Source organism: Oryx dammah, unplaced genomic scaffold (assembly GCF_014754425.2).
Source record: "Oryx dammah isolate SB20612 unplaced genomic scaffold, SCBI_Odam_1.1 HiC_scaffold_11163, whole genome shotgun sequence".
Classification (NCBI taxonomy): domain Eukaryota; kingdom Metazoa; phylum Chordata; class Mammalia; order Artiodactyla; family Bovidae; genus Oryx; species Oryx dammah.
The window spans coordinates 4889932-4915470 of record NW_024080556.1 but is presented as its reverse complement, the minus strand read 5'-3'; the positions used below and the strand labels follow the sequence as shown (position 1 = coordinate 4915470).

General features: G+C 40.9%; 1 protein-coding gene across 5 annotated transcripts in view; it reads left to right on the top strand.

Annotated features, from left to right (window-relative positions):
* Positions 1-25539, top strand: part of LOC120860675 (syntabulin-like) — an 87686-nt gene that overhangs the window by 23184 nt on the left and 38963 nt on the right. For 2 of the 5 annotated variants that reach the window (XM_040236423.1, XM_040236422.1), the window contains exons 4-5: positions 7464-7661; positions 10139-10198. In XM_040236423.1, coding sequence (XP_040092357.1) covers positions 7464-7661; positions 10139-10198 — 258 coding nt within the window. Of the gene's footprint in view, positions 1-7463; positions 7662-10138; positions 10199-20835; positions 21824-25539 lie in introns of those variants that run through there. The other 3 variants (XM_040236425.1, XM_040236424.1, XM_040236426.1) reach the window with 2 other exon arrangements.

The window sequence follows — 25539 nt, the reverse complement described above, 5'->3', positions numbered from 1 at the left end:
GCAAAGAGTTGGACATGACTGAGCAACTAAGCACAGCACAGCACATATATATGTATAGAGGCTTACCAGATGGTGCTAGTGGTAAAGAACCTGCCTGCCGATGCCGGAGACAGATGCAGGTTTGAACCCAGATGCAGATCCCCTAGAGGAGAGCATGGCAACTCATTCTTGCCTGGGGAATCCCATAGACAAAGGAGCCTGGTAGGCTACAGTCCATAGGGTCTCAAAGAGTTGGACATAATATAGCACACACACACACGCATACACACACACACACACATATACACACATATATATATATATATATTCACTTTGCAGAAAATATTCATTGCTTTCAAATTTTCACCAGAAAAGCATTAACAAGTAATATGGAAAGGATCGATTTCCTAAAAATTAAGAAAACAATAACAGTTAGCATCTAACCTTACACTGCATTTTAAAATGAATTGCAGATGGATTTAATATACGTGAAAACTGAAATTATAACGATCTAGAAGAAAGTATGAAAGTGAAAGTCTGATTCTTTGTGACCCTGTGGACTACAGTCCATGGAATTCTCTAGGCCAGAATACTGGAGTGGGTAGCCTTTCCCTTCTCCAGGGGAAGAAAGCATAGGAAATATTTAATTGATTCTAAGCACTAAAGCATTGAAAGAAATCACAAAGGAAAATATGGAGAGATTTGACAACTAGAAATAGAAAAGGTTGGTTGTCAAAAACATTTTAAATTAAAAGCCAACAGTAAATTTGGTGAACTATGCTGAAGGACTGTGCCTTCCATATGTAAGAATTTCTTACAGATCAATAAGAATTCCTTAACACCTTAGTAGAAAAATTGTCAAAAACATGCACAGTCCAGAGGATAAGTTAAAAAAAGACCAGCGAACATATGAAAGACATTAAGCCTCACTGATAATTAAATACATGCAAGCTAAAACATCAGAAATAAATTTTTCATATTAACTTGGCAAAAATGCAAACTAGTATTCATTACTAGCATGAATTTAATAAGTAGGGTAGTCTCATATGATAATAATAGGAATATAAATTGCCTGAAATTTCTCAGAAGTGTTAGTAATTTTACTTTCAGAGATACATTCTATGAGGTAGTAAAAAATGTGACCAGAGATTTATCTGTAAAATGTGTTATTAAAGCAATTTCAGTAATAGAAAATTGGAAACAACCTAAAAAACCCTGCAAGAAGGAATTGATTTTTGGAAATACTGTGTTCCTATTTTAAACAGTTACTCATTTAAAAATAATATTTTTGAGAAATTAAATAAAATACTTTGAAACTTTTAAAAACATACCCAAAGAAAGATGACTACTATAGTAAACCCTAATATGCTGCTTGTCCATTCTATCAAGATTAAGTAATAGCAAGATGTTGTCATATTTGCTGCATCTATCTCTTTCTCTCTTTTTTACTTTGCTGAAGCATTTTAAAGCTTATATCCAGATATCATGCCATTTCATGTCCATACCTTAGTACTCATTTCTTTAAAAAATGAACATTTTCTTGCAAAAATTAGTGCCATTTTCATTACTAACACAATTAACATAATTCCTTGGTACTATCGAGAACACTGAACTAGCCCCAGTCATCTCAAAAGTGTCTGTTTCCTTCCTCATGGTATTATTTAAACCAGAGGCCAACAAACTTTTCTGAAAAGGACCAGATAGTAAATAATTCCAGCTTTGCTGGCCAGATGATCTCTGTTGTAATTATTCACCTCTGCTTTTGTGCTTGAAAGCCACAGCCCACATCATGTAAAGGATTGGGCTGTTTTCCAGTAACATTTGATTTACAAAAGCAGGCAGCGAACAGGATTTGGCCTTCAGGCTGCAGTTTGCCATCCCCTGATTTAACTCATTCCTGTTCTCCATATTGTGTGGTGGACATTAGCTTTAAAGCTTGATTAGATTTAGGGGCAGTTTTTTTTTTTTGTGGCAAGAATACTTCATGGGGAATGCTGTGTGCTTCATCTCATAGCCCATCAGAAGGTACCTAATGGCCTTTGCCCCAGTCAGTCATGCTAAGGATTCTCAGTGGGTACAAATGGGTAAGGCCTGATCCTTCTACTACTACAGACTCTCCGTCAGCCTTTTGGCTAATGGTTTCATCCATTGTGTTTGTTGCCTAAATCTGTTATCCCATTAGAAATAATTACAAAGTTGACCCTTGTGCAACATGGGTTTGAACTGCATAAGCCCACTTATACTCAGACTTTTTAAAATAAATATATACTATGAGCTAAGGTTTGTTGAATCCTTGAATGTAGAACTGCATACGATGGATCAACTGCTGCATTTTACTTGGGTTTTCTACTGCATGGGGTCAGCACCCCCAACCACCAACCGCCCATGTGTTCAAGGGTCAACCATAGTAACTTTCTATTATTCCATCTTACTTTCATTAACCAGAATGCTTCTGTAAGAAAAAACTTTCCAATATCAGTGAGTGATTTAAGGTATTCTAAAATACAGATTGTCCAGTAACAGCTTTTACAATCAGGATTTTTTTTGTTTCGTTTTAATTGTCAAATTTCAATAAAAAAAATTGGCCCCTTGGTCACTTCCAGTGATTTCAGTGGGTTGGGATTTTGGGGGTGTTGAGATGGCCTTTCTTTTTTTTTTTTTTTTTGGTTTATTTTGTAAGATTATGAACTCATAGATTTTTAAAGTATATCCAATGATTATCAGTCATTTGCATGTATTATTATTTCTGACACTCAAATTATTCCATCTTTGGCCAGTGGGACCCCTTTGGTTTCGTTCCTACTAGTTTTAACAGCTTCTTTCTGTCTAACCTAACAAATTCCAGGGAAAAATTTTCAATAACAGAGTAAAGAAACTGTCATGTATGTTGAAAGTTTAAAAAAACAGAAAACAAGCAAGCAAGTAAATAATATGCATAAAAAATCAGTAAGAACTATACCAAATAGTTAAATATTTCTTGTTGGCACTACAGTTCTAAGAAACTATTATCTTTTTATATTTTTTTACTTCTTTGTACTTTTCTGTACTCTAGGTGTTCTGCATTAAAGAGTATTACTTTTATAATTTAAAAACCCAACAGAACATTTTCTTTAACTTCACAAGTTTCTTTAGTACATTTAAAATAATATACAAATTATTTTAAAAGGTGCTTTTACATACTTTTTTTGGAATTGTAAGTAGAGTAGTTGTGCAATTTTTAGCTGTATCCCATATTCTCAACGAGCTTATAATATAAAGAGAGAAGAAAATAGATTAAAAAATCATTTTTTAACAACCTCCAAGCTCCAAAACTACATTAGATATTTGTTTCTCCCCTCTGTCTTTATCAACCTTAAATTTTTTTCCCTTAAAATCAATTTGGAAGCGAGTTAGTAGTATATTTCTTACAGTGCTTGAGGTGGGCCACAACTTCTGGAGGTTCCTAGATCTGTAAATATTTTTCTATTGTCCTTAATCCTGTGGGTTGACATATTCAAAGAAAATGAACAGGAACAAATCAATGAAAGGACTTATTCTTCAGTATAAATAAAAGTAAATACTCATTGGAAGAACTGATGCTGAACCTGAAGTTTCAGTACTTTGGCCACCTGAAGTGAAGAACCAACTCATTGGAAAAGACCCTGATGCTGGGAAAGATTGAAGACAAAAAGAGAAGTGACGGCAGGGGTGGAGATGGTTAGACAACATCACCAACTCGATGGACATGAATCTGAGCCAACTCCAGGAGATAGCAGAGGACAGGGAAGCCTGGTGTGCTGCAGTTCATGGGGTCGCAAAGAGTTGGATACAACTTAGGGATACAACCACAGCAGCAAAAATAAGTGAAAGGGGCATGTAAATTAGTCTCCTTCACTGCAAATGGTAATCATTTGGCCTTGATGAGGGTCGCTTTACCCTGAGATCCACCTGGGGCCATCCTGGACTCATGTAAGTGGAATTTTAAATTGTTGACCCCAGAAGGAAATCATCTCAAATGGGTCACACTATAAAACATGGAACATGCTCCTATTTCATGTATATTCTTAAAATGAAATTATACTTACCATGAATAATACCATGAGAAAGAAACGTAAAAAAGCTCAACTGTGTAAGAGCTGGTGTGGGTATGTGTTTAAGCGTATTTTAAGAGAAAAACCCCTTTGCAGTAGAAGTGACAATCTCCTCCACTCTCTTTCTAAAGCCTTGGAGCAAAGTTTTCCTTAAAACCAAGTTGAAATGTTCTTGCATTTCTCAGACATTCTGGAAATTTAAAACAACCCACACTTTTCTGGGTAAATCATTCAGGATTTCTGCCATTTCCTGCTCGGAAACAGCTTCTTCATGGTATCCTCTTAGAAATTTCTGCCACTGATAATTCCTTTATACTAACATAAGTAATGAGAGCTGTAATTCTACAAGACAGATTTAACAGTCAAAATAGCAGCAGGGAACAGAAGGCATGAAGTATTTCACTGAAGCAGGTTTAATAAATAAATCTATTATGTGCTGTATCTACATGTAGTTTGGCACGTAGTGAGATTAGACTTGAACAACCAAAGAACATCAATTTGACTGTTCTTAGAATCTTGGAATAAATGTGAACTAAGACTGTTTTACATAGAATTTTGTAAAGGAATATTATCTTCATCTGGACTGGTGGTCTGCTTCCAGCTATGATCATGAAGTTAAACAGGAAGAGAGGAAGAGGAAGGATTGGGAAGGGGAGGGAAGAAAGGGTCCTAAACAAGACCTGTTGAAAAAAAAAAAAAAACCACTTCTTCAGTGCTGTGCAGAGGAAAACACCTCAGGTGCCACAGTTAACCAGTCGACACTCTGGTACTGAATTTCTGTTGTTTTTGCTCAGGTCTTAGTTTGCATAACTTAAAATGTAGTCTCTGCAGTAGGAAAATTCATAGCCCCGCCCTTTCAAAACTAGATTCCTTTGTCAGTGTTCCATTAGACAGGCAAATACCCCAAGCTTCTCTCATAACTCAGTTTTTCTGAGGTATGGATGTGCCTTAACAGGCTTATCAGTTTACAAGAACTGTGCACTGGGAGTGATATTTACCAACTCCCTTTACTTGCTTATAAGCTCCATCAGTATGGGGGCTGGGTACATTCCTATGGCTGACTCAGTGCCAAGACTCGATATATATTTGTTTAACTAATGAAAGATGATGTCTCATATTCCCATCATTTCCCCCTCAAAATGAAGTGTAATGCCAGACAGTTAAGAGATGATAAACAAATACTAGTTTACTAGGTGGTGATTCAAATGCTGTATGAGGTACCTGAAGTTAAAGATTTATTTAAGTATTCATCTTCTCAATCCCTGCCCTGGAGATAATGGCTGTAAATTTTGATGACAGGTGAGACATACATGCCAGGTGAAAAATTGCTACTGCCTTCTGTAAACTGCTACCGTTCTGAATAATTTTGGTCCCCAATTTTTAATCAGACTTGTAGTCCTTGAAATGACTAGTACTGAAAACGTGGCATGCACACATTCCTTCTTAACTCTGGCTAAATGGTAGTAGAGCCAAACAAAGCACGTTTGTTTTCTGTCTATTTAAATTACAGTTTTGACAGTGTTTCTCAATACTGGAAATTGTTTAATTTTGTCCCTTGGAGTCAGAGGTGTCAAGAAAAATTGCTTTCGAGGGTAGAGAATCTGAAGCATGACTTTTTGTTAATTTGGGCCATCTCTCTTTCAAAAGAAGTTACTTATGGAACTGACTCATAAGGAAATACTTTTAAAGACAACAGGTAATTTTGGATGATTAGACTTCATTCATTTGGGTTTATCTGCTTTGGGATAGGAATCAGGAACTAGGCTCTTTTGAGGCCATGGGCAGACTTCTTGAGCCTTGAAAAAGTACTGAAATCTGTCTTTGCACCTTAAGAAAGGAGCTCAGATTTCTTTGGATTGAAGCATGGGACAGGCAAAAGTAAGAAGCCAGGGACAATAGTGAAATAGCTGAGCTGTAGCAGCCAAGAGGATTCTCACCACTTTGTGATTCAGAGCCACAGTTTCTTCAGTTCAAGAAGAACATAGCACATTGAACAGAGCAGCAAAGACAGAAGGTATGATCTGTGCACTAAAAACCATTTACTTCCAGAAGTGGACCACTGAGATCCAATATAGACTATTATGTCCAGAAGTCTAAAAGGATGCATCATTTTACTAATGCCAAGTTCACTTTGTTCTAGAAGCTGGGATATTTCATAACAAAAATTGAAATAAAGGCCAAAAATGAAACAATGGCACTTACTTTTTAGATGGATTCTCTAGTCATGTTAATTCAGGCAACCAGTATATTTTATTCAGGCCTAGTTCTGCTTCTGTCTTCATTCAAGCCATGAAGTTTTATGATAGCCTTTGATAGATGGCAAATTATTTTAGTTCCTTTAATATTTATAAAAGTATAATAGTCCTAAAAGTTATTAGTACCAAATTCATTTAGTAGTCTTCATTAGTATTATTCATTTTTTGCCTACTTAGTTACTAAAATAGCTCTGCTGTCAAAATATTTCCATATAATAAAGAATTTTTCAGCAATGAAAATTTACCACTAATTGATTATTTTGAGTGGACATACTTTTAAGTAATGCTGATTGGCTTTACATTCCATACACTTCTCCTCAACACAGGGTAAATGAATTAATCAACCATTATAAGCATTTAGTAGATATGGAAATAACTTAAAGGAATCAGCAATGTAGCTTTCTTGTTTGCTTAATAAGCATTTACAAGGTCACTGCATACTATGCATATTAACGTACAATAAGAACTATGGTAGTTAATATATAGCTTGAAAGTTAAGGGAACATTTCTAATTTGAATATTATTTTTATTTTACCCATTTACCCCAGACAGCAAAATATCTGATTGATGTCCTTTTGGTTTGGATAGGTGCATTCAACGACAAAACAGGATCACTGTCTTCTGCTTCCTTGAACTCCTGAAGTCAGCTGTCTTCTCTTTCAAACTCTGGCAACCAACTGATGGGTCCAGTAATTGAAATCTGGGTGTGGTCAATAACATTCAAGCAACTTTTTCCTAATACAGACAACCCTGAAGAATTCATATCAATAATTCTGAATTGCTCTGACAAATGTTTTATTACTAACCACATCAGAAATCTGTGGATGAATATGAACCAGAAGTATACTACCTAAAGCCTTAAAACAGATAGGCATAATTTAGGTTTGGACAACAGGAATGGTACAGAAATATTTGTGATCCAAAAGTCTTACAGGGTTTTGCCTTAGAATCTATTCTTTGATCGTTGATATTTCCTTTGTTAACGTGATTGGCCAGAATATGGAAAATAAAAGGCAAGTCGTCCACAGGAGTCAGCCTGCGCCTCCTGAGCAGAGTACGTGCGTGTGAGCGCGCGTGGGCACGGCTCACTGCCTGGCTCCCCTGCACCATCATTGATTTCCTCCTCCTCATTAAACACTCGTCGATTCCTGTCTTCCAGATGACACAGGCTGCCCTAGTAGCCAGTCAGTATCGCCTGTGAAGACGCCCTCGGATGCTGGGAACAGCCCCATTGGCTTTTGCCCTGGAAGTGATGAAGACTTTACCAGAAAGAAATGCATAATTGGAATGGTTGGTGAGGGAAGCCTCCAATCAGCACGACACAAGAAGGAACCGAAGTCAGGCCTTGTAAAGCCAGGTAAGTGGCCTTACTCTTCATGTTCTTATCAGAGCAATACGACTGGAGTGATTTCAAGTGAAATTTGAAATGAAGCCCCTGGATATCAGGATGAGGAACACTAATTCAGTACCTAGTACCCAGAAATCTCTCTCTGTTTTTTTATAAGAAAGGGGTAGAGCGGAGAGTGGAATATTTTCTATACTAGTTGTTAATTGAGAATGCATAGTGACATATGTTAAAGACATGTTAAAAAGGGAGGAAATTTGAAGAAATGTTAACTGAATGGTCTAACAGACATTTAAACTATATAATTAAGTCTAGCATAAATTATACTAAGAAATTACTCGGTACCATCTAAAGTACGCACAGATTGAGAAAAGAACAGATTATCTTGAGGCAGATCTGTAAGGCTGGGAGTGCTTGCTAACCTAGCTATTTTATTTGCTTTTTTAAGACTGAAATATGAGTATGCTGCTATGTGTGTATATGTATATATATAGAATGTTCAATAATGACAAAATGGTAAAAGCTTTGAGATGAAATGGAGATCATTATTACAGTGAATGAGATGCCATGAACATCAGAACAGTTCTCAGAATTTGCAATATAACAATAAGTATTTTACATCTCAAAAATATATACAGTGTATGAGCAGTTTTAGTGAAACTAAAGCTGTAACTTGCAAGTAAAAGGACCTGAATATTGGCATTGAGAGACAACCCCTGTGTTGCCTTATTTTCTTCAATATCACCAGTTGTGCTATACATATTAATGAGCCTGAAAAGACAGATTAATGGCTTGCATGAGTTCCATTCCTTACATTTGTCTTCTGATTTTTGCTTGGTGATGACATTATTGTGCAAAGAGCTGTAAGTGGCTTTATTCCAATGGAGCCAAAGCTTGGTCCTTGTCTGCTTCCGTTGGAAGGTCCAACATCCACTTCCATCTCTCTCCGCTTTTGTTCTTTGTGAATAATTGATATGCAAAGCATATCTTAATGAATTATTCTTCATCTTACTTTTGGTCAATCAGGGAAAATGTCTTTTAGTCTGAGAGCAAAATTTAAACTGTGTGAGGAAGAAATCCTTTATTTCCTATTGGTTCCTGGTAAATGTCAGTCAAGATGAATTTGTTGTCTTTTGCTTCGGTATAATATGAAAAAAAGAAAATGATACACAGTGGAGAAGACAGCATAGGAGAAAGATGGATATTATAAAAGAGGTGTTGGGTACCCCTTTTTATGCTTTTTATGCTCTTTTATATACTTAAGACAGAGACAGTGTGTTCAAGAATGTCATGTAATTATTGTATTGTTGTTATTGAGTCGCTAAGTTGTGTCCGAATGTAATTATAGTCAAGAAATAAACCATTACCTTGTGTATTCAGAAACTAGAATGTCCTTCCTCTCTTCCCCAGCTCAGCTCTCCTTTTAAAAAATTAAGGTATAATTCACATACTATAAAATTCACCCCTTTAAAGTGTACATTTCCATGGTATTTAGTCTATTCAAAAGATTGTACAAACATCACCACTGTCCAATTTCAGGGCATTTTTATATCCCTCCAAAGAAGCCCCATACCCATGAGACATCACTGTCCACTCTTCCTTTCTCCCAGCCCCTGGCAACCACTTACATGCCCTTAGTCTGATCTGCCTGTTCTGGACATCACGTATAATGGCATCGTACAATCTATGGCCTTTTGTGTTTGGCTTCTTTTGCTTAGCATGATGTTTTCAAGGTTCATGCACTAGCCCGTCATTCTTTTTATGGCTCAGTAATATTCTATTGTATGAATATACCACTTTTCAAAGTAGACTTTTAGTGAGCAATTTTGGGTGTACAGAAAAATTGAGCACCCAGTACAGGGTTCTCATATCCCCTACCAAATCTCATATCTCATACCACTACCTCCAGCTTCTTCTATTTTTAACATCTTGGCTTAGTGTGGTGTCACACCACACTTTGCTTATCCGTTCACAGCTGATGGACATTTGGGTTGCTTCCACTTTTGACCTATTGTGAATAATGGTGCCATGAACAGTCACATACAAGTTTTCGTACAGACTTTCAGTTCTCTTGGGTGTATACCTAAGACTGAAATTTCTAAGTCATATGGTAACTCTACGTTTAACCCTTTGAGGAACTGCCAAACTTTTTTCCCTAATGGCTGTACTACTTTACATACCACCAGCAATGTCTAAGGGTTTCAGTTTCTCAACATCCTTATCAACAGTTGTTATTGTCTTTTGGTTACATTTACTCTAGTGACTGTGAAGCAGTATTTCATTGTGCTTTTGATTTCCATTTCCCTGATGACTAAAGATGACGAGCACCTTTTCATGTGCGTATTGGCTGTTCCTGTATCTTCCTTGGAGAAATGTTCTCAATTTTCTTTTAGCCAGTTGGGAGCAGTCACCAATAGATTCTGCTTCTACGGCATACAGGATGTGAGTTTAAGAGCAGAAGCCCTGTCATCCTCTTTTTGTATTCCTAGCACACAGGGTCCGGTGTGTATCGAGGGCACAGTCGACATTGGTTGACCTCAACAGCAAAGGTAGGCTATGGCATTGAGAATGTAAAATGCTGCAGGAAAGAGTGTCAGCTTCGGGGGTTGCAAAGAAAAAATAGATTTTTATTGTGAAGATATTGTAGGATTTGAATGCAACCTGAAGTTATTTCATTTCTGTTAATTCACCACCTACCACCTCCCCCGACAGAGAAGGCAATGGCACCTCACTCCAGTACTCTTGCCTGGAAAATCCCATGAATGGAGGAGCCTGGTGGGCTGCAGTCCATGGGGTCACTACGAGTCGTACAGGACTGAGCAACTTCACTTTCACTTTTCCCTTTCATGCATTGGAGAAGGAAATGGCAACCCACACCAGTGTTCTTGCCTGGAGAATCAGGGACAGCGGAGCCTGATGGGCTGCCGTCTATGGGGTCGCACAGGGTCGGACACAACTGAAACGACTTAGCAGCAGCAGCAGCACCTCCCCCGATCCCCACCTCATTCTCAAAACATTTTATAGTGGTGACTATACAAATAAACAGTGAAACAAGACACGAGTGTGGTGCAGCAAGAACAAACTAAGTTAAATGGCCGTTAAGATTATCCTTGGCCTTCCCTGGTGGCTCAGATGGTAAAGAATCTGCCTGTAATGTGGGAGACTTGGGTTTGATCCCTGGTTTGGGAAGATCCCCTGGTGGAGGGCACGGCAACCCACTCCAGTATTCTTGCCTGAAGAGTCCCAAGGACAGAGGAGCCTGGCAGACTACAATGCACGGGGTCACAAAGAGTCGAACACGACTGAGTGACTGACGCTTTCACTTTTACTTCAAGATTGCCCATGCCCTTCCTTGTCTCAGTAATCACCTGCTCAGTCACTCAGTCGTGTCTGACTCTTTGTGACCATATGCACTGCAGTCCTCCAGGCTTCTCTGTCCATGGGATTCTCCAAGCAAGAATGCTGGAGTGCGCTGCCATATCCTCCAGGGGATCTTCCCGATCGAGGGATAGAACCCGTGTCTCCTGTACTGCAGGCAGATTCTTCCCCGCTAAGGCCCAGGGGAAGCCTTGTTTCAATAATCATCATAAGAATAATCATATCTTAATGTAAGGTTAAAAACCCTATGTGTATGTGCAGAATTCACCCTGAGCAAGTCTTGGTTCCTACAGAAGATACTTGTTGAAGATCAGCTACTTGTCTTGCTGAGGATGTTTAAGTAGAAAGTACAGACAAAAAGACTAAAAAGGAGTGGGGACGGAGGGAGAAAAAGAAGGAAGGAGGAAAGAAAGGAAACACAAGTTGTTCTTCATGCTGTTTCAATAATAATGGATCCTTTGAGAATCCTGAAGGCCATGGACCCATATTCCAGAAAAATATGCACAAAATACCACATACTATTTTCTGAGGTTTTATGGGCCCCCTTTATTAGGATTTTTAACTCCTAGTTAATAACCCTTGCCCAGAGGCAGAGCCTGAAATTGCACCTTTGTCAACTGCTTCTGATTTAATCACCTAAGCAGTGCTGACCTCTCGATTTTTTGATTTATTTGCATTTGGTCAAGGTCACAAGGGTCCCTAAAGTGTATTTTTTAGTTGCCTGAGATTCCTAATGTCATCACTAAAAGGCATTGCTTGAGCTTTTGAATGGGTCCCTATCTGTAGGTGGTGGTTTAGTCGCTAAGTCATGTCCGACTCTTGCGACCTCATGGACTGTAGCCTGCCAGGCTCCTCTGTCCATGGGATGCTTCAGGCAAGAATACTGGAGTGGGTTGCCATTTCCTTCCCCAGTCTGTACAGTAAGCTCTTTGTATTTAAAACAGTCTGCTGGGACCTATAGCTTTCTGAACTTTCAGCAGAATAAACCTGTCAGTCTCATAACTAAAAAGAAAATTCTGGAACAAGGGCCTTGGGTTACTCCAAAATTTATAAAATGCCGAGAATGTGTCGTTAAACCACAAGATGATACTGCTCACCGGTTATTAAAAATTCCACCTCCTCTGCAGCCCCAGGTGACCATCTCCCCTCAGCCTAAACTCATCTTCCACTCTTGATATACGCTCTACTTTTTTAAAATAACTCATTAGAACCAATACCAGTTTATTAAAATAGCAAGCAATTAGTGTCTCTTACACAGATGCCCCAGGGCCGTTTAACATTAACCTGGGCCCATTTAATTTTAGGCCTGTTGTTCTAGATTCTGGAAACTGCTGTTCACCTTGGAAGGGAGTTATTTAAATGCCCCTTTGGTCATTCAGATAAAGAACTAATAATTTTGTATGTGTGTGTGTGTGCTTAGTCACTCAGTCATGTCCAACTCTTTGCGACTCCATGGACTGTAGCCCACCAAGCTCCTCTGTCCATGGTGATTCTCCAGGCAAGAATACTGGAGTGGGTTGCCATTCCCTCCTCCAGGGATCATCCCAACCCAGGGATTGAACCCGCATCTCCTGCATTGACAGGCAGATTCTTTACCACGGAGCCACCTGGGAAGCTCCATAGTAATGTTGGCTGGGTACCTAATGCAGAAGGAGAAGGCATCTGTGTCATGGGATGCCAGGAAGGGCTTAGCAAGGTAAGCTGAGCACACCCTCACCTCCCAGCAGGGCACCATGGCACTCACAGCATGGAAGCCTTGCCTTCTTCTAGGCAGGACTCGTGCTGGAACTTCTCGGAGGCAGTGCACCTTCTGTCATTTTGGTTTCTATCACTTACTGCCTATTCAGATTTAATTAAAAGTTGCCACCAAAGAGTGAAAGAAAATAACCCTGCAGTCAGTTGGATAATGGCTTTGCCTTTTTCATGTTTTCATGAGTCAACTCAGCAGACGTTCAAGACTGTGTCTCTAGAGCCTAATACAATGTCTGTCATGACACAGGTGTGCAGTAAATCCTTCAATGAGAATGAAATGATGTTTAGTGTGGGAGGAGTGTGGGAAAGATAGGCAGAGATGACCTCAGCATCATCCTTGCTCTTGGGAACCTTATCATTCAAGACAGAAAACTGTACGATAAAGCTGGGCTATAGTACAGATTAAAAGGAAGGGAATGGAGGCATGCTGATAGGGACCTTTTCATAATAATTCATTTTTATTGGACTATAGTTGATTTACAATGTTGTGCTAGCTTCTGCGATACAGCAGAGTGAATTAGTTGTACATATACATGCTGTGCTATGCCAAGTTGCTTCAATCGTGTCCAACTCTGCAACCCTATGGACTGCACGCGCCGCCCCACCCCCCGCCCCACCGGCTTCTCTGTCCATGGGACTCTCCAGGCAGGAATACCCGCGTGGGTTGGCATGCCCTCCTCCAGGGGATCTCCCCAACCCAGGGGTCAAACCTGCGTCTCTTATGTCTCCTGCCTTGTCAGGCAGGTTCTTTACCACTGGTGCCACCTGGGAAGCCCATGCATATACATATATTCTCTTTTTTGGATTCTTTTCCCGTATAGGTCATTACAGTGTACTGAGTACAGTTCCCTTGCTGTAGAGTAGGTAGGTCCTTTTTAGTTATCTATTTTATGTGGATTAATAGTGTATGGGCTAAAGAATCTGCCTGCCAATGCAGGAGACAAAAGAGAGGTGGGTTCCATCCCTGGGTCTGGAAGATCGCCTGGAGTAGGAAATGGCAATCAACTCTGGTATTCTCGCCTGGAGAATCCTATGGACAGAGGAGCCTGGCGGGCTACAGTCCCTAGGGTCACAAAGAGTAGGACCTGACTGAAGCAGCTTAGCACACATCATGAAATAGTAGTGTATATATGCCAATCCCATCACTTTTTGAGAGATCTACATTGTTAGCATTCCTTCTCTCAGATGCTTATCCTGATTTTAGTCCACAGTTTTCCTGATGAGATTGTTGTCACCCAGAAAGGAAAGTTTTAATTGGATTTCTGCGCTAGAACATTAAATGATTTTCCTGGGCTGCCTTTAATGCTTGATTGTCTACTTGGGGAGCATCTTAACCCAAAGGAGAAAAAGACGCAGTGTCACTGTTCTACAAATGCAAGTCCTAAATCCTTCCTACACAAGGCTTGTGGGAGACCTAGGGAAAACAACTACACAATTTGAACAAATAATTAGAAAAAGTGAAAGGGAGGGAAAAAAAAAAAAAAAACACCTGCCGTTTAAGGAGGTAGATCAAGAGCAAATTTAGGGTCACTATAATTGAAAAGAAATCCACATTTAGAAACCGAAATGTTGAAATCTACCTTTGAAAGATGTCACCGCCACCATCAGCATTCAGACTAAGTTAGTATTCCCCTGTCATCAGACACCACCCAGGCTACTGAAATCAGAAACCTGGCCAGATGAACTGTAATAACCTCACCACAGTAACAGAGGATGGGTGACTTGAAAAAGACGATTTCCCACTTTCAGAGGCATTTGCTAGAAAACTCAGAAGGCACCAACTGGATTGGTGATTAATCAACACTGGTTTAAGGAGACAGAGGCTCTTTCGCACACAGGCAATGGCCCACAGGTGTTCCCATGCTTATCTGGGGCATCGTCCCTTTCACTTCAAAGTTAGTCCTGTCAAATAAAAGGGACAATGTACAGGGTGGGGCACGAGCAGGGCATATGTTCTTACAATAACTTGCCTACAAAGAGGAGACTCAAGAACTTAGCTCACAGATCTCCGCAGATTACCCAGCTTGTGGTTTCTTGGGGGGAAAAAGTGTGAATGGATAGGTGGGGTGGGGCTGCGGCGATACCTTACTAACCACCAGACTCAGGAGTCCAGTCTACCAGGCTCACAGCTTCATACCACCTCTTTAACTGTGCACTCTTCAGCTACTTGTTATCTTCCAGAAACTTTGTGTTTGGCATCTTTAGAATGGGTTATTGTGTCCATTAAACAGATTAAAGAATGTAAAATGCCCAGCGTTCCATCTGGCACAAAACAATTCCTTAGTAAATGTTAATGACAGTCATTCATTGCTCTTAAAATAGTTATCAGAGATTCCTTGCACTTTGTTTACAGGAAAATCCTTGAAACTATCACACAGAACTTATGTTTATTAAAACAAAATTCTAGCATGGCATGTTCTCCCAGTTCACATAAAACAGGAGGAGTGTTTGCTATTGGAGGACACTGGAGAGAGCTTGAGTTGACTGACAGATGATGGTTTGACAATGAGGAAAGAGAAAATATGAAAGGGAAGATATGAAAAAAGCAAACAAAAGACCACTAGCACAATGGCCTATTAACTGTTTGTAGCACTTGTGTGTGTGTGTGTGTGTGTGTGCTCAGTTGTATCTGACTCTTTGTGACCCCATGGGCTGTTGCCTGCCAGGCTCCTCTGTCTGTGGGATTTCCCAGGCAAGAATACTGAAGTGAGTGGCCATTCCCTACTCCAGGGAATCTTCCTGACCCCGCATCTCTTGCATCTCCTGCATTGGCAGGCACATGCTTTATCCCTAGCACCACATGAGAGGCTTCTTATAGCACTTAAGGCAATAGTTAATGTTCTAGAAACAGGCTGAGTCATTGTGATGGTGTAGTTGGCAGAAAGTGATGTGTATGAAGGCAGGAAAATTCCTGAAGCATTTTAGAAATATTTTCACAGAATGGAAAAATTAAAATTTTAGTGCTAAAAGAGATTTGGGTTATATGGAAACATTCTGCATTCTTTGGCAGGCAGTGCTTTTCTAATAGCTTATAGTTGCAATCAAAGGTCTTTCAGCAGCAAAGTCCAGTCTCAAATAAAGTCTTTAGTCTGTTTCAGATGCTAAACATATCTGGAAGACTATATTAGATGTAATCATGTGCTTGCATGACTCTGAATTTTGATTAAAAATTGTTGTAGCTCATTTTTATTGAGCCTTGACTGTCCCAGGCAAAATTCCAAGGACTTTACTCATTTAATCCTAGTATCAGTGTGAGAAGGGGGTATCATTGTCCCCTCTTTTACAGATGGAGAAACTGGCATAGAGAAGCTAATTCATGCAAGGTCACAGTCTGTAAATGGATTCTAAACAGTGTAGTTTTGCTTTTGACTCTTAACTACCACACTGGTTGTAAGGTCCAACTTCAAAGGAAAAATTTTAATTGTAACAGGGAAGTATGACAATTGAGAAAGATATGTTGATATAAGACAGGGATTTTTAAAAAAATATCTGTGGAGCCCTATAGATTATCTGATACAGTCCATATACTTATTATGCTGGCTGCTGCTAACCAAATCAATGAACCTCAATGTAACTTCAATGAAATACAGAAAATTGAACACAGGAGGCTATTTGGATGCAGATCAGGAAAATAAACCATGAAGATGTCAACATCAAAGAATGTTAAGGTCTTCAGAGTTTTCCACTCGATCAGACCTACTTCTTTCTCTACTTGTCACAGTGTTTTATGTGCCACCCTGTCTGTCATTAATAGTTTCATAAACAATGATCAGTAGGTTTTGTCAACTTAAACAGGAGCTTTTGCACTGACACTCAGGTGGATCTCTGAAACTTCCACTCTGAGAGAAAAAATGTCCCCCCAAGAATCGGCACAAAATGTTTTATGATGAACTGCTGTACAGTCTGCCTCTTCTCCCCAGCAGAGACCAGACGGGTGGGGAAAAAAGCTGAACTGTGATGAGGAGCCCTGGGTGTTTATCTTTATGGCAGGGTTACTTACATATTTACTCTCATGCCTTTCTCCCATCTGTGCCTTTGATGGTGCACCCAATCAATGTGATAGGGCCAAATGGTCTGCTAATGGTTTTCCCATAAGAATTAGTGAGTTATAATCCTCTTCTTCTCAGAGGTGACTGCTGTCCATATCCCAGGTCTACTGGGATTTATTGCACCTACAGTGTTATAGCTGCCGATTTGGGGGCTCACCAGATGCTTCCTGAGTGCTCTAATGTGCTGAGAACAAAGTGTTAGTGGTATCTCACACACAGCAGATGTTCCAGCAGACCACACACCCACCATTAAAGATGTTTATCAACTACCAGCCCAAGAGAAATAGACCTGAAAATTTCTTTTACACACAAACCTATAAACTAAGAGTTATAAATCATGCAGATATATGCTTTAGGTTGGGCTTCCCTCCCCTACCCCCAGCTGATTGAGAAGAGTTTATTGAGGAGACTGCATAATTAATGGGCTTAATTAAGGAAACCCAGCCAGTATGGGGCTTCCCAAGTGGAGCTAGTGGTAAACAGCCCGCCTGCCAATGCAGGAGACATAGACGCGGGTTCAATCCCTGAGTCGGTAAGATCCCCTGGAGAAGGGCGTGGCAACCCACTCCAGTATTCTTGCCTGGAGAATCCCAGGGACAGGGGAGCCTGGAGGGTTATAGTCCATAGGGTTGTAAAGAGTCAGACACAACTGAAGCAACTTAGCACACAGCACAACCAGTATGGGGATGGCAACAGCTTGGAGCCCTTCCCCGTCATGAAGAGGCCAGAGAAAGGTCAAGGAACCAGAACCCAGAGCCAGGGAATTCCCAGGCTGCATGTGAGGGAACCATGCACTTTGGTAGCAAAGTGTTACCTGCTCAGTCGTGTCTGACTCTGCAACCCCATGGACTGTAGTCCACGGCGTGCTGCAGTCCACGGGGTCAAAAAGAGTCAGACACGACTGAGCTGACTGACTGGACTGTAGTCTACTAGGCCCCTCTGTCCATGGGATTTCCCAGGCAAGATTACTGGAGTGGGTTGCCATGCCCCCTCAAGGGAATCTTCCCGACCCAGGGATCGAACCCGGGTCTCCTGCATTGCGGGCAGATTCTTTACCATCTGAGCCACTAGGGAAACCCAGCAAAACAATGCGCCTAACAAGACAGGAGGTGGAGGGAAAAGTACCCTGACTTCTCTGTCTTCTTTGTCTGCATAATTAGGTGGGTGGCGTTTGGGTGGACTGGGCTACTGATGGAAGTTATGTGTGAACCAAACTTATGTAAGTTTGTTGGGGCAATTCAGTGAGTTACGGTCTTCACCTGAACCTGTGTCTAACAGCAGCCAAGGTTCAGCAGTAGGCAATGTGGCTGCAGGCCACAGTTAAGTGAGGTGAGCTTCAGGAAACTGGCCACAGTGGACTTACAATCCAAGCCGTTTTGAATTCAAATCCATTACATGGACTAGAATGTTTGTGGCTTTGCAGGAAGGTGATTTTTGTGTAGGAGCCTAGAAGACAGCAATCCTCACTCACTTCACCACCTATAAGGGTTCTGCTCAACTTCAATTTGAATCCTGGCTGTACACTGATTGACCAGCTTTCACTCATTCACTCAACAAGTATTTACAAAGCATTTATTCTGTGCTGACACCATTGTTCCAGGCTTTCAGGACAGAGGCATGGAAAAAACAAACAAGATGCCTGTTCTCTTGGAACCTGCCTGATACAGGGAGATGGCTGATACACAAGCAGACAAACAAGATAAGTTCAGATAGTGACACATAAAACAAGGTAGTGCATTAGCCAGTGATGAGCATTGGGCACGGAGTGTCTGGGGAGGTGACATTTGAGCTGAGAACTTAGTCATATTCCTTTGCACTTGCGGAGGATTTGCGGGGACAGTGAGTGAAGCAGTCAGCTAGGAAGAAGAAAGAGTAATTGCAGGTGAAGTCTGCATCAAGCAATGGGAACCTACTGGCCAGTTTTAAGAGAGACATAACTTAATATATGGGTTTCCCGGGTGGCTCAGTGATAAAGAGTCTGCCCACCAATGCAGGAGTCACAGGAAATGCGGGTTCAATCCCTGGACCAGGAAAATTCCCTGGACAGAGGAGCCTGGTGGGCTACGGTCCACAGAGCGCAGAGTCAGACACAACTGAGCACGCTCTCAACGCAACACAATTTAGTGAGTATGTTCAAGGCCCTTTTGGTTGCTCTGTGGAGCTTGCATTATCAAGAGATGAAACTGGAAGCAGGTTAACGAAGGAGGAGGCAGTGAAAACAGAGCCATGTAGGAGACAGTGTATATGAAAGAATACAAGGTCTTGCATTTTCCTAATGAGATTAAAAATATTTTATTTGCTAACTTGAGTAAACCTTTAGAGATGGATGAAACAGTCAATAGCTGGTAGGTTTTTAAAATTTCTTTTCTTAGTTAAACATACAAATGTATACTCTGTTATTTATTTAGAAGCAGGGATCTTGTTATTCATCATTAATATAAAAAACTTATTGCCCTCCTCATCCCTGGAGCTAGTTTTCAACTCGGGTGTCTTTTCCAGTGCAAGTTATCTTCACTTCTGCCCAATTTGTTTGATACAAAGCCATTTGAATTCATATCTGGAACTCTCATTGGACATTATTTTCGAGCCTGCGAGTACTGTGAGGGTAGCTGTTAAGTTAATATAAAAGGAGGCTCCCAAATCCAGAGGTTAAAAACTAGACAGAAGCTGATCTTCGTCATAAAACAGTCCCTAGGTGTTTGGGGGACTGAGGCTGGTAGGCAGCGTGTCAGGTCGGCTGTCCTCCAGGAAGAAGGAGGGAGAGAGGGACCAGGGGATACTCACCCAATCATTTTAGGGTCAGGGCACAGAAGTGGCACATGTCATTTCCAATTATATCCCAGGACATCTTTGTCAGCTGGGCATCTTTTATTATGGAAGAAGGAAAGAGTGGGGATGGACATTGGACGACAGCTAGCAGACCATCACAGCACCCATGGAGAGCATGGGGGCAGCTGGTTTTTCTGTCCCCCTGTAGATGCAATGTCAGTATCTGTCAATACCCAGAGCTATTCAGTTACTAAGTCCAGTTAGCAAAGAGTATGGTTTTTTTTTTCAATCTCCACAACTTAACCTTTGACTATTGCTATTTAATAGCAGAGGCAGCAGAGCATGAGATTGTTGGATAGCATCACCGATTCAGTGGACATGAACTTGGGCAGAGTCAGGGAGACAGGGAGGGACAGGGGAGACCAGGCGTGCTGCGGTCCATGGGACTGCAAAGAGTCAGACACGACTTAGCGACTGAACAACATTGCTATTTAAATTGATCTTTAAAAAAGGCTGGAAGAGTCATACCAGTCATACCACAGGAATAATTACAAAATCTGCTTTTGAATTTCTTGGCCCCCTTCATTTTAAACAATGCTGTCAGTCGACCCCTGAAGGCAGCCCCAAACAATACTGATTGAGGTCGATTCAGTCCATGTGTTTTTCAAATGACACTTTTTGTTCAAAGAAGGTAAGTATAAGAGAGATCTCTATAATAAGAGGCTTTGGAAAGACTGCCTCACCTTATATTTAGGTATTGAATAAGGTGCACCACGTCACTTGCCAAGCAGTGGGAGGCAGGGGAGTTCACCTGCCGGATAGTTTCTTTTGTAAATATGAGGAAATGGTCTCTCTTTTGTCATATGGAGGAATAATTAATACTTATCTTTCTCATGTTGCTGAGAGAATCATCAAACATGTTATGTATGTAACAGAGTACAGGCCTACCTTAGAGATTTTGTGGGTTTGGTTCCAGACCACTACAGTCCAGTGAATATTGCAATGAAGGGAGTCACATGAATTTTTTGGTTTCCTAAAGTATATAAAAGTTATATTTACTCTCTACTGTAGTATATGAAATGTGCAATAGCATCGAGTCTAAAAATATATACATTTAAAAATACTTTATGCTATCGTATGCTGATCATCATTTGACAGCTCACAGTACCACATCCCTTCAATTTTTAAAAAAATGCAGTATCTGCAAAGCACAATACAGCAAAACGCAGGAAGGTGAGATATGCCCGTATGTGCATTGAGTAAATACTGCACGACGCTGAGGGGTAAACGCGCATGTCCTATACCTTTGCAAAAATCAGTGTCAGCATTTGGCAAGTGTTTGTGGTTACCGTATGTTCCTGTTCTGCAGTGTGTGCTCAGTAAATGATCATTACGGTTATTAAATGAGCCAAGTTTACAAACAGCACAACTTTAAGGTATTTGAATGCTCGCTTCCCATCTTGTTTGCATTGGTCCTATTTTATCACAGTTACCTTCTTAGTAAGAATTATTCTACTATAATAAAGGGCCTTTCTGGACATTTAATAAACATCTTGGCTCTAAGCAAATTCCTGTTTGGAAACACTGTGCTAACAGTTGTCTCAGACAGCCTTCAGTTCCATTTTCTCCCTTCAGAACAACGATTGTCTCCTGGTCCTCCCTCCCGGAGAGAACTGTGAAGTGCCTTGCATATTTAAATAGCTGGAAGTCAGGAAGTACACTGAAAATTTTCCTCAAAGTGTCACGTGCTTGCCATTACATGTAGGAATGTGTTGGGTTTTGATGTAATTTCTTTCTTGCTCTTTGGGATATAAAGACTCTTTAAGTGTTGCTCCATAATTGTCAAAGATTAGCCTTGACTGTCCTGTAGGCCTTTACCTCTGTTTGACCATCTGATGTTTCCTTAAATGCTTTGTGTCCATTCATGAGGGCGATGGTTTCATTTAAAATGCTGCAGTCACCAGGGAGAAGCTCTTGTGCTCTCTCCTGATTGGCCAGCCTTCCCTCTGCCTCCTGTTGCTATGGTGCCCAGCAGAGTAACTTCCTTGCCCTGTACAAGTAGGAGGCTCGGTCTCCATGGATACCCCACTCTGAGAGTGTACTCCACGGAGAGATGAGCTGAGCTGCACATACTGTATTTCTGCACAAGACATACCCCAGCCTGTGGTGGGAGGCTGTTTGCAGAGGCAGTGTTTGCCATGAAAGTCTACGGAGCTTATCTTCTAAGTAAGTCATATTAGTCACAGTAAGTAAATAATTATATTGGATCCCAGAAGATATGTTCTTTGTGTATATGTGTGTGTCAAGTTACTTGTGGTAGGCTAAACATGTAGTCTGGAAACAAATTTTCAACTCTGTCTGCCTTTCAGATACCCTTGAATGCAGAGTCTGAAACTAAACTTTGAAAAATACACACCTATATTGTTTTAAATACCCCTTGTCATTTGTGAATCTGCCATTTGAGGCAAAGGGGAAAAGATGGACATGGATGATTACATTTTAGAATGCTCTCCTAACTCTTAACCTTGCATGCTGCATTTGTAAATGCAGAGCTTGTCCTTACCCAGTGACGTGCTATGGGAATAGATGAGCGCAGGCACAATTAATGCTAATTGGCCCTGCACAAAGTGTGCAATGGGGCCTCTGTGTAGGCTGAGACTCTATGTATTTATTATCAAGAGTGATCTTGCTTATGTGCTCATCTCTGCCAGTTCACCATGGAAATTATTCAGACCATCTCTCTAACCAATTTTAATTTATTTTTCTTATATAGTGCTCAGGAAAAATTCAGAAACTCTTCAGGTCCATGGAATTGGGATGGGGAAGAATTTTGTGTTTATTAATGATTTGCTCTAACACTTCCACTTTGTTGTACCTTCCAAGAGCATAAGGGTTGGGTTTGCAATGTTGTAAAACACATGGGTCATCTTAGAGCAGTTTTCTTCTGCTGGGTGAATGATTAATGCCTGTGGTGTTAAAATTAATGAGTGGAAACAAAAGACTATACGTATGGTTACCCCAACTTTAGTTCAGTAATTCTGAAATTACATTAAATTAGATCTTCAGACTGTCTGCAATAGGTAGCTGGCAGCTAGCAGCTCTAGACAAAAAGCAGAATATACACTGTACTGGTGAAAGAGTGATTCATTTTTAGTTATATAGAACAGTGAGCACAGAGTGTCACACTAGATTGTAAATGTCTCTTATTTTCTGTACTCATGACTAACCATTCATGCAGAGGAGAACTGGTGTAATGTCATCTCTTCCAGCTGTTAGTCATGGCTCAATTTTAATTGCCCCAAATGGTGAAAAGTTACCACCCTTTGAGGATGTGAATGTCCTGGTGACTCCTCTGGCTCTGATTTTGTCACTGAGGTCAGGCTTTAGGTCACTGTCTTAATATTTTTATAAATATAATTTCCACTCATCAAAGGGGCAGCAGACAAATAAAGGTTCATGATACACTCTGTAGTGATCATAGCTTTAAAGACATGGAAACAATGTCGATGACGCTTTCTGCAAAGTTTTGCACCTCATTAGTTGTGGCTCAGCTGGTAAAGAATCTGCCTGCAATGCGAGAGACCTGGGTTCCATCCCTGGGTTGGGAAGATCCCTTGGAGAAGGGAAGGGCTACCCACTCCAGTATTCTGGCCTGGAGGATTCCATAGACTGTACAGTCCATGGGGTTGCAAAGAGTTGGACACGACTGAGCCACTTTCACTTTCACTTTCGGTATTCTGGGCTCCATTTCCCATTTTCAGTGTGTCTGTGACAAATTCTCCCGCCCATCTCGGCAAACCAGCAGAGTATGGGAATTTTTTCAGCCTCAAAATACTGGAGTTTGCTCTCTGTTTCCTCATCTATGTCAGTTCAGTTCAGTCGCTGAGTTCTGTCTGACTCTTTTCAACCCCATGAACCGCAGCACACCAGGCCTCCCTGTCCCTCATCTATATAGTAAACTAATAATAGTACCTATGACATACGGCTACTTTGAAAATTCAGTGACATCATCAGTAGTACATGACATATACTAAATGGTCACTGCTGTTGTATTATGCTTACTGTAAGCATTGTTATCATCATTTTTACAATGGCTTGTAGTTAAGGGAGAGTGTATCGAAGAGCTTGAACAGTTCTTTGGTTTGATTCCATTCAGCTTATCCAATTTCCTAGCAAATACTAAGAACCTAACCATGTGCTTGGTTCTTGGTTTTCTGATGGGAATTATGACATTCAATGTACTTGAAAATGTAGACAACAAAACAAAACGTGAGATGTGCAGTAGTTTTTTCTGTTCAAATGTGTGGCTTTCTGTTTTTGTCAAATGGCCGTATCTAGATCGACATAATGAAATGTTTACTAATTTGTTTTGCTGCCACTAACAGATATGTAAGAGTCCACAGCAGATATGTAAGCTAAAAGGGGCTGGGCTGTAGCTAAGTGTAGTCAGTAGTTATACCTTGAATTAAAAATGTGACATTTAAAAACTTAGGTTCAGATTCTAAGCTCACTTCCTTTCCTGAAAAGTTTTCCATTCAGAGTGCAATAAATGACATATTTTGAATGAGAGCCGTTTCATTAAGTTGAGTTTTGGGAGTGATTGGAAAGGAAAGGAAGGGAAATGATTGATTAATCCGTATAAAAATAGGCCCCATGCTGGGGATTTTCCTTTTGCACTAATCCTCTGTGACATCTGAACCAAAAAAAAGAGTAAAACCAACGCCATATGTGCAGAGCCTGCTGGTGCTGATTTTAAAACGCATGAAGAGTTGACCCAGATAATGTTTTGCAGTTTTATTTTCATTACAATGTCATCTTCATTTTCCATCTCTTCTTTCTGGCATGTTCTCTTCCTTCCATCTGTTTGCCCTGGAAAGAACGTGGCATGTGGAATAAGGGCTATACCAATTTGCTTGAATGGGAAAAAAGGGGCGGACATTTGTAGAAGGCGATTTAATATGAGGTCTCTAGAGGTTAGGGACCTGGAACTCGCTATCTGTCCAAACATAGAACTAAATATATTTTGCTAAACCTAATTTCAGATGCAATATCAGGTAAGGAAGCTAGAATAAGCCTTCTCTTGGGATATTTCAAGGCAAAAATCAAATCCATAGCAACATCCCACTAGCACGGCGACCTTTTACCGATATAACACTGGTCTGTGACCAACATAATCCCCACTTTGCTTTTCCACTGTCTTTAGTCAGACAGGCACACACTCCGATGATGCACAATTTGTCGAGCGTTTGTTAGGTGACTGGTGCTGCTCTCATGAGTTGGGGATCACGTCCTTCTGTTGACATCTGAGGAGCATTCTGAGGTCTCCGTTGGCAGTTTTGTTTGCTGAGTCCTTTTTTATCCGAGGGAGTTTACAGCAGTTTACAGGAGGGGGGTGTTCCCTTGTCCTGTGTGGCGGCAACATTATTCAGGGAAACTGGATCTTCCCGCAGTTTTGGCTTCTTGTGCTCACCCCTGTGGCTGAGATAACGCAGGCTCTGCCAGCCTCTGCCAGGAAGATCTGATTTCTGCCCCAGCGACTGGCGGCCTGCCTGTTCTTGAGAGATGGAGGCTGTGCCTGAACCTGATCCTGGGTTCCTACCTGACGTCAGTGCTTTCCCCCCGGTGTTTGCAGAGGAAGCAGAGGATCAGGCTGAGAGGCTTTGGTCCTCCTTAGTGCAGTAGAGAGCAGTAGTTCAGGATCTGTGGGCAATGCCGTGGTCTCCTATATGGCCGAGCCCGGCTTACCAGGGGTGGTGGAGGGCTTTGTCTGTGCGGAGCTGGGGCCTTCTTGAGTTTGGGATGAGGTTCTCCAGCTTTGCGTTTCCATTCTTTCTTTTCTCTTCTGTCTCAGTCACCACTTAACAGATCTGAACCCAGTGTGTGCATGTGTGCTAAGCTGCTTCAGTCGTGTCCGACTCTTTGCAGCCCCATGGGCTGCAGCC